Source organism: Lactuca sativa, chromosome 1 (assembly GCF_002870075.4).
Source record: "Lactuca sativa cultivar Salinas chromosome 1, Lsat_Salinas_v11, whole genome shotgun sequence".
In the NCBI taxonomy this organism is placed as follows: Eukaryota; Viridiplantae; Streptophyta; class Magnoliopsida; order Asterales; family Asteraceae; genus Lactuca; species Lactuca sativa.
This window is the reverse complement of record NC_056623.2, coordinates 117,420,066-117,430,112: the sequence shown is the minus strand read 5'-3', so window position 1 is coordinate 117,430,112 and position 10,047 is coordinate 117,420,066. Positions and strand designations below refer to the sequence as shown.

The 10,047-nt window shown below is 36.0% G+C and overlaps 1 protein-coding gene and 1 non-coding gene across 2 annotated transcripts; one reads left to right on the top strand and one right to left on the bottom strand.

Annotated features, from left to right (window-relative positions):
- The first annotated feature begins 3,636 nt into the window (after positions 1 to 3,636).
- LOC111898163 (uncharacterized) lies at positions 3,637 to 4,785 on the top strand. Its single transcript, XM_023894089.1, has 4 exons — positions 3,637 to 3,796; positions 4,167 to 4,314; positions 4,401 to 4,527; positions 4,615 to 4,785. The coding sequence occupies exons 1-4, from the start codon at positions 3,637 to 3,639 to the stop codon at positions 4,783 to 4,785; spliced, it is 606 nt and encodes a 201-aa protein (XP_023749857.1).
- LOC111898437 (small nucleolar RNA R71) lies at positions 4,193 to 4,298 on the bottom strand. The gene has a single exon (XR_002852572.1). It is a non-coding gene; the product is annotated as a small nucleolar RNA R71 (small nucleolar RNA).
- Positions 4,786 to 10,047: the final 5,262 nt, after the last annotated feature.

Genomic DNA, 10,047 nt, shown 5'->3' with positions numbered 1-10,047 from the left:
GTTTTTCATTTCAATAGAACATATAGTCTTAAACTATAATAGGTATAGTTTTTGGGTCGTTTTACAATATTTTTCATCATAAAAAATTTCTATGGAAAAGTTACGTTTTCAGTTATAAGAAAAAGGGTTATTCATTTCACTATGAGTAAACTAGTTAATACAAGATTGTGAGCCACTTACTTCATTGTACCAACTATAGTACCCGTTAGAACTTTATAACCAGGGTCTCCTGGAGGGAGAGTGTGAATTTGTGTATAGATCTATACGAGACTGACAATCCCGCGCCTTGACTGTTAGCTACAGTCAGAACGAAAGTTCGGGGGTGACAAATGTCATAACGTTCCGACGCCTGAAGAACCTCGTGTAGACCATTAGTTGTAAGCATGGTTATAATAACTCTCACGATAAGCATTAACTAAATATTTACGTAGTGATATATTTTCAAACAGTCTTAAAGGGTATTAACTCTATGATTCCTTAGTTTATACATCAGGGTTATATATAAAGAAGATCCGAAAGGCAGTGGAATGTGTAATTTCCGCCTTACTTCCTGTTCCTTGTTTGGTTGTGGGCTTAGGGTAGAATCACACAATCAACTGTCTGTTTGATATTTGTTTATATATAGCTAATATACACTAAGTAATCATAGTAGGAACTAGTATGGGTCACATTACTTATATGAATTGGTTACATTACTTATATGAATTCAATGCGTGATATTTATTACTTTAAGCATAAGAAACATATATATTTTGGTCTTAAGGCCTAAGACTACATTCTATTTTACTAAGAAAATATAGGATTTTCTGAAGGAACACATTAACCATATCTAAAAGGACCATTTTTGTTAACTCTATGATGACCTAGTAAATATGTTAGGTTTATATAAAATGAAGATCCGATAGGCAGTGAAATGTGTGAATTCCACCTTACTTACTTTTCCTTGTTTGGTTGTGGACTTAGGGCTAAACCACACATTTAATTGTCCAGTCGATCTGGATTATATATAACTTGTATGCAGTAAGTGATTATAGAAGGAACTAGTGTGGTCACATTACTTATCGTTAATTACTAAGAAAATTAGGATTTTCTGGAGGAACACATTAAGGTTTTTAATCGGTCTATATTTATAACATAATAAATTGTACTGAATATGTTGAATTGATGTATAATTGTCCAAGAATGGCAATACTTTGATGAAATGTTGAACATTATATGTAGAAAACTACTTAGTGCTAAAGTGGGCGGAACTCACAAGAAAAACGAGCAAAAAGAAGCTAACAAGCATGGGAGACGAATTGCTAAAGGAATGAAAAAAATGGTGCTGAGAAATTTTACCACTCTTCAATGTTTTGATAATATCTCAAGATCTAGAGCTCTGATAGACATGAATGAAGAAGTTATGGAAACTAGACAAAATTTTCTACAACTTTCATGTTTTGTGTTTTTATTGGTTCTACCGTTTTCATCACCAAAAAGGGGCAACAAAGATGAGGGACGTTCTAGAACGCGTCTAAGACGTTTCCTAGGACATCCAACGTCCCACATCGCCCAATTTCACTAATTTCTGCCACACACTATAAATAGGAACCTATGCATTCGTTTTTAGGGTTCCCACCTTCATTTTTCAGATCTTTTTCCTTCATTTTTGAGGCTTCTAAACACTTGGAAACATAGATTCATTCTATTTCAATCCGGATTCAAGGCAAGAGTTCATCGATTTCATCATCAAGCTACAAGTGAAGATCATTTCATTGGTTAATCTTCATCAATTCTTTATTTTCCAAAAACTATTTTTTCTTCCCCAAGGTTTAATTTTTCTATACTTTGATAATCATTAGGCTACATTTGTTTGATGATTCTAATTTTGTTGATGGATTTTTTAAATCATTTCATTTATTTCATCTAAGCTATTGTTTCTATGAATTCAATGGAAGGCTAAGCCATTAGGGTTACTTTTGGGGATGTTTAGGACTTTAGGATGAACACACTTGATTATTACTTGGTTCTAGTTAATTTCAATTGTTCTTTTATGTTTCATATGATAATCTTTTGGTAATAATGATTGAAATTGGGTTCTACGAATTGTTTGATTTCATAACTAAAATAGTGCATTGTCAATTCACCGATTGTTCCAAATTCAAGTAGTTTAGGAACAAAGACAATTGGTTGAATCCACATGTGTTATTCCAACTTGTGATATTAAATCTTAATATTGTAATAGGTAATTACAAGACACTTTATTGCCAATTCACTCATTGTTCTTAATCCAAATAGACATAGGGAGTAAGACAATTAGTTGAATGAACATATTGTGTACAAAAAACTATGTGTTACAAGTTAATAAACCCCAACTGCATCTAAGTAATTGAATTAGGATTCTAGGGAAGAAAGTGTGTGAATCTAAATTTTCCATAACTGAACCGGGAGTACTCTAGTTTTCTCATTGAGATTTTCGTTTTAATTAATAAATTTCCAAGCTTTTGTTTGATTTGTGCTTTAATCTTTTTTGTGATAATTGCTAGTAATACTTTTCTTTTTTATTGATTACTTTGACACAAAGTTTAACCACGAACTCCTCGTGGATTCGACCTGACTTACCCTATCTACTTAGGTTAGTTGGTTTATTTTTTATTGATACAACGACATCGATCAAAATTTGGCGCCGTTGTCGCGGAGTTTTTGCGCTTGAACTATTGTGTTTAAGTAGTTATAGTCTTTATTTTCATTTTTAATTCTTGTTTGCAGTTCATGCTTGTTTTACTTATGTTGTGCAGGAACACTGGTGCATCCATACAAGACATAGCGGAAGATCTTCACTGCTTGCATTTGATCCGAAAATTGAACGACCGACTCGCTCAAATCGGGTCACCAGAAGGAACCTCAACAATATGAGTGTAGATAATGTGGTCGTGGAAGATGTGGTAGAAGGGCATGAGGATGCAATCAACAATTCTCCACCACTAATTCCACCAGTAGCTCCTCAATTCCCAAACAATAACAATGAGAATAACAGAAACAACAACCATGCCGATGAACCAGTTATCCAACCAATACAACCACAACTAAACATAAGCAACCGTGGCCAAAACGGTGGAAATGGAGGAAATTGGGCACAAAATATGGGAGGCAATGAAGGAAACCACAATGGTGGTAATGATAGAAATCAAAACCAAAATCTTATAAATGTTGGCCCTCAATTTGATAATGGTGGTAACAATGATGACTTTGATTTTGATGATGGAAGTGACAATGGAATTGGTTGGAATCAAAACCACAATGGTGGTAATAGGCGAAATCAAGGCAAACGAGGTGGAAATGGAAACTACAACAATTAGGGATGAGCAAAAGGATCGAACCGCCAAAATCAAGAACCGAACCGGCCCGACGGTTCTACCAGTTCCCGGTTCCTACCGGTTCTTGTCGTGTCTTCAAATGTTGGAGCCGGTCCTCAAAAAATAGCATCATACGGTTCCGGTTTTTGCCGGTTCTTCCAGTTCCGGTTATATCGGTTCCGGTTCCTACCGGTTCCCGGTTCCAAAAATCCACAAAAATAATGTCCCGGTCCCGGCCCGACCCGACCGGTTCCATCGGGTTTCGGTTCCGGTACTGGTTCCGGCCGGTTCCCCGGTCCATATGCTCATCCCTAACAACAATAATTTGAACAACCTGAATTTCCAAAACGGTGGCAACAATGACTACAATGATGGGTTTAGGAATCAAGGCTTTGGGAATAAATACCGAAGGAATCCAAATGGTGGATTCAACAATGAAAATGGAGGATACTACAACGAAGGTAACTAATTTCCTCATCTTTACTTTCCACAAAATAATTGACAATCTGTGGCGTCCCATTTTTAGCCGGGAGAGTATGATGATGCTTCACCTATACTTTTCGCGGAAGGAAATGAGCACCATGTGGAAGTAAGGCCACAATTAATTAGTGTCTTACCTGTTTTTAGAGGTCACAAACTAGATGATCCGTATAATCATCTCTATGAGTTCCTTGCAATTGCTAACATGAATACTCTGCGGGGAACTAATAGAGATTCCTTTAGACTTCACTTATTTCCATTCACATTAAAAGAAAAGATAAGTGTTGGTTCACTTCTCTTGCCCCCATAGTATTACTACTTGGGAGCAATTAAAAACTAATTTTTTGCAAGAGTTTTATCCTGCTAGTAAAACAATGGAAATAAGAAAAGCAAAACAAGATTTTTCACAAAAACCCAATGAAGAATTTCATGAGGCATTTGAACGCCTCAAGGAATTATTGCGTTCATGCCCCATCATGAATTTCCTTATTGGAAACTTGTACGTTTCTTTTATGATGGAGTCGACACTGCCATTTAAACTATGATAAATGCCTCATTCGGAGGCACTATTATGATGCAAAATAGTGAAGACGCTTGGCGATTCTTGGAGCAGTTGAGTCATGGTTCAAAAACAAATTACTCTGCTAAGAAATGGGACACCCCAGTTTCATCTGTTGCTTCAGTTGGACTAGACAAAAACTGGAAAAGTGAAGTCAAATATGATATTAATTCTTTAAATAAAAAATTTGAATTAGTACTCTCTTGTCTAGGCAAATAGAAAGGTGTATTTTTTTCGTAGGGACAGAAGATATGTGTAAGATGTGGAGATTCAGGATACATTGTGGATGAGTGCATGAGAAGTCAAGAGGAAATTAATCAAGTGCACGGATATGGTCAATTGCAAAACAGTCCGAGATCATTCAATCGGAACAACAACCAAGGCGGGAACTACAACAACAATGGAAACTAGAACAACCGTCAAGGGAATTACCCAAATCAAAATCAGTAAAAACAGTTCAAGTAGTCCAACTATAACCAAGGCGGAACATCAAAGAAGGAGGAAATCGATAGTAACAAGTTGGATAAAATCATGAAATTCATAACTCAAACATACCAAAAACTTGACACCAACTCCAAGTCCATTGCTGCTATTAAGAAGCAGATTGCTCAATTGGCAGAGCAAATTGGGAAAAGAGAAGATGGCAAGTTCCCAAGTACCACCACAGTCAACCCGTCTCACACTAAATTGTTAGCTACAGTTAGACCGGCACGTCTGTGGTGACAAATATCATAACAGTTACCGACGCCCGAAGCACGTCGTTCAGGAAAGTAGTTACATTAGTATGGCTATAATAACTCACATAGGATATCGAAAAAACATTTGATTTACGGGTTAACATACATTCAAGTAGTTTTATATAAAGATAAAAATCATGACACTACCATTTTACACGAAACAGTTACACTATCATTTTAAGAAAATATGAACTCACCAACTTAAGACTTACAATTCGTATTAAGAAAATATGAACTCATGACACTACTATCTTGGGATTAAGACTTACAGTTCGTATTAAGAAAATATTGGATTTTCTGGAAGTATACACTATCATTTTACACGAAACAATTACAAAACTCTTTTCATACAAACGCTTATTAACTCACCAACTTAATTGTTGACACTTTTCAAAATCACTTGTATTCTCAGGAAAACAGTAAACATGTAATCAAAGCGTTTTTGGAGGATGAGGATTCGTCACATCCCGTTATTTATTTTTGGGCCGTATGTATATGAAATCAAGTAACAATGTTTTGGGATTACAATGTAAACATGTTAAATATTCAATATGATGGTTGTAATGCTTTGATCTCTAATATTCAATTGTTATGACATGGTACATGAAGTCATCCATTCGCGGACGTTTCCGCCGTTCCGGTTCGAGGGTGTGACAACGTGGCTGTAGTTGGAGGGACATAAAGCTCCAACATCAAATTTCAGATCCAGCATGTTTCAGAAACGACATTTGCAACTCCCTGATATTCTGCTTCAACACTAGATCGGGAGAGTGTTGTTTGATGCTTGGAGGACTAGGATATTAGTTTATCTGTCACACCCCAAAACCAAGAACGGCAGAAACGTTCAGGGGTGGAGGATGTCATGTGAAGTATCATAACAGTGTAAAGTAGTAAACAAGCAACAATATCATCCGTTGCATTAAAAGTAAAGTTTTAATACATGTGTGTTCTTTCATTGTAATAAGACACCAAAATATGTAATCAAAATAAAAGACGAGTCTTGTTTGTACTCCGTCTTCTCAAAAACTGGTCATCATACCTGTCTACTGGTGACCTGAGAATACAAGTTATTTTGAAAGCGAGTATCAGCATAAAGCTGGTGAATTCATAAGTATTTAAGTGTCATTACCCTGTTTTGGAAAGCTGTTATGAATGCCATGTAAATCTTTAAATGAAACATTTGATATAAGTATGAAAACCCTAGAAAATCCCATATTTCCTATTAGTATAAGAGTAGTCTTCTACCAAGACTCAAATGTTTTGAAAGTATTCTTCTACCAAGACTTGTATGTTTTGAAAGTAGTCTTCTACCAAGACCCGAATGTTTTGACAGTAGTCTTCTACCAAGACTTGAATGTTTTGCTGTAACAAAGATGGTTTTTCCCGTGAAGGACTACTATTTAACAATATATCGTCTACCTCATCGTTTATGTGAATGTATCACAAAGTAAAAGTAATAGGAGAAAGATAGCCATATAAGTATTATCCTTTTGAATTAGGATAAACACGACATCGCGACTGCCGAAACGTATTACCCTGAATATCCGTAGATGTTCATTTTCCTCTGTAGCTAACAGCAGGTTTGACGAATGGTTAGTCCCGTAAAGGTACCCCTAGTATAAGTATTAACCGTAGGAATTCGTAGATGTTCATTACCTCTATTGCTAACAGGTGGGTGCCGGAATGGTTAGTCCCGTATAGTATCCTTTTGTACTAGGATAGACAGAACTAAACTACACGTATGATATGTAATAGTATCTAGGTACAAGTATCCATGTAAGTGTATCCCTGTAAGTGTATCCATGTAAGTGTATCTCTTCATATAACATTTAGTATAGACTCATGAATGAATTGACTCTGGTGTAATTCCTTGTAATAGAAATAATGTTTTGTATCTCCTAACTATCCCTATAATAGTTTACTGGAAGGTAATTGATGTCCAAGAAGGTTTATACACCCTTGCTACGCAAGAGTGTGGGAAAACTGAATGAAGGATGAAAACTATCATACCAATACATATATATATATATATATATATATATATATATATATATATATATATATATATATATATATATAATAACATAAGTGTATAGGCATAGTTTTGAATCAAGAAGATGAAAATGGTTTTGTAAGACATTTAAGAGTTCTGAACAATAAATAACTATGACTTGATGTCATTTTAATAAATATTTCAAAAGTAATACATTTGATAACAAAGTATTTTTATGATAGAAAACCATTTCATGCATCACATTTTGAAGTATGTGAAATCAGCTGAATGAAAACACAATTATAAATCACATGTGATTGATTCATTAACATGCTGTTTTCTACTTGTATCCCCCCATTAAAGCATTTAAAATCATTTAAAACATTGATTAAGGGGTATGAACTCACCTGTAGATGGTGGTTTGGATGAACTGAATGATGTAGGATAGCTAGGTGACAAATGAAGACTTATTCACACCAAATGATCCTAGTTAACATATAATCACACATATATGTATCCAATTAGACTTTAAACCACTAATTGACAAAGTTAAGACATCCTAAGGCATGTAAAACACCTTATATTATTGCTACAAGTCATAAGGATTACATCTAAGTGCTAAAGGACCTTGCTATTGTGTTTGGGGTTCAAGGGTAAACTCCCTTGGAGTTTACGATTTTCATGACCATTACCCAATGAGTTTACGGTCGTAAACTCAAGGGTTTACGATCGTTAACTCCTCACTTTTTGACCATAAGTTGTTTTGAGGTTTTACAAGTCCTTTGAAGCATTTCTACTTGATGGTTAGGCCTTTGGAAGAGATTAGGGCATCATTACACTCCTTTGAGGAGTTTATGGCCCCAAGGCCATTTCCTTTTGGGTTTACTACCGTAAACCCATATGGAAAGTGGTATTTTCATGTTTTTAAGTCCTAAGCACTTCAAGGTAATAGTCTAGGTTAGATTTTAGACATAAGGAAGAAATAAGGGCCACTTATACTCACTTTGGGATGTTTACGGTTTTGGGAGCTTCCCAAACCGTAAACACATATAAATGAGAGATTTATGTGCTTTTCATATGATAAACACATCAAGGAAGGATCTAGACAAGTCCCTAAGGCATTGTGAAGGACTAAGGCACCCTAAGGCACCCTTTGTCACCTTACTTGGTGTTTACGGCTTTGGGAGCTTCCCAAAACCGTGAGCACCTTGTTCTTGGGACATTTCCTTGATGTAAAGATGTATAAAAAGCTTAATAAGACTCTAGGATAGAGGTACTTACTATATGGAAGCTTGAAATGAGCTAAAAGTCCAAGAACACTAGTGTGTGTTCTTGGTGTTTTGGAAATCTAATCAAAACATGAAATTTGATGGATTAAAAGATGTATAATCACTAGTTGTTATGATCTAACAACAAATCAAGCCAAGAAGTACTTACGTTTTTGGGAAATCGGGTGAAAGACAGAATGGTAGTTGAGAGTGTTTGGAGTTTACTCTTGAGCTTGCAAGTTAGAAATGAAGTATTTTGGGGAGTAAACTCATGCTTAAGGCATGAGTTTACGGTTTTTAGATGGGTTTACGTCCCAAACATAAAAGTTTGGCCGTGAATCTCTTAACTACGTGGTACTTGTGATTTTGGAATTTCAAGACTCGAGACGACATTTCCTTTCATCCGTTCGTTTAAATATCAATTATTAAAATAATCAAACGAACTTTGAATTTTCTAAAAACAAATAAAAGTGAACCTGACTTATAATTTGAAATGATTGACTTTAGGGTTTTACCGAATGAAGATTTCGGGTTGTCACATTATCGCCCAAGTAAACACAATGACCAAAAGTTGAGCATCTCGTGACCGGGCAACTTGCCCAATCGGTATTAGTATAGGCAACAAGTTTCCTGGAAGGTGATTTGTGAAGATGCAATCCGTGAGAAAGAATACCTTTAATATACCTCAAAATTTGTTTAAGAGCATTAAAAAGAGATGTTCGGGGTGCATGTGTGTGCATGCAAACTTTTTGAACCGTGTAGCTTATGTGTAGCCATGTGAAAGTCAAATATTGGAGATCCCCTGCTAGTTGGCAATATTGTATTCCCCGGTTAGGCAAAAGAGTTCTATCAGTGCTGCTCAATTTGGCCTTACTGTCAACTGGTGTGGAAGTTGGGTGACAAGAGGTCATTCCTGCTCGTTCCAAAAATTCGGTGGCGTATTTTTGTTGTGACAAAAAGAAATTAATCTTTATAACGAGACACTAAGTAGTTTAGGGGTCCAAGATCTTTCATGGCAAACTCTTTTGCTACTAGAACCATAAACTTATAATGTAAGACGGGTGAGGAGGTGATGAGTAAGATGTCGTCTACGTATAGAAGGAGGAAGGTCGTATGGGTTCCCTTTTTGTAGACGAATAGAGAATGGTCACATTTGCTATGTTTGAACCCCATAGTGAAATCGTAGTCAGCAAATCTTTGGTACCAAGCCCGTGGTGCCTGTTTAAGGCCATAGAGAGACATTTTAATTAGGCCTACATGATTTGGATATAAATGATCACGAAAGCCATGGGTTGATGCATGCAAACTGTTTCCTGTAGATGCAGGTGTAGAAACATGTTTTTCACATTGAGTTGGTGAATTTGCCACTCATTAGAAAGAGCTAGGGACAAAACGGTCTGAATTGTCATCGACTTTACCACAGGGTTGAAAGTGTCACCAAAGTCGATACCGGCTTTTTGAGACCAATCATCACAACCCAAACGAGCTTTGTATCGCTCTAAAAAACCATCAGATGTAGTTTTATGGCGATAAATTCACATACTACGCACTATATTCATATTGTTATGTTTCGAGACTAACTCCCACATTTTATTATCAATAAGGGCCTAAAACTCGTGTGTCATGGATTTATTCCAATCTGGGTTCTTAAGTGCTTCTATTAGGTTTCGAGGTA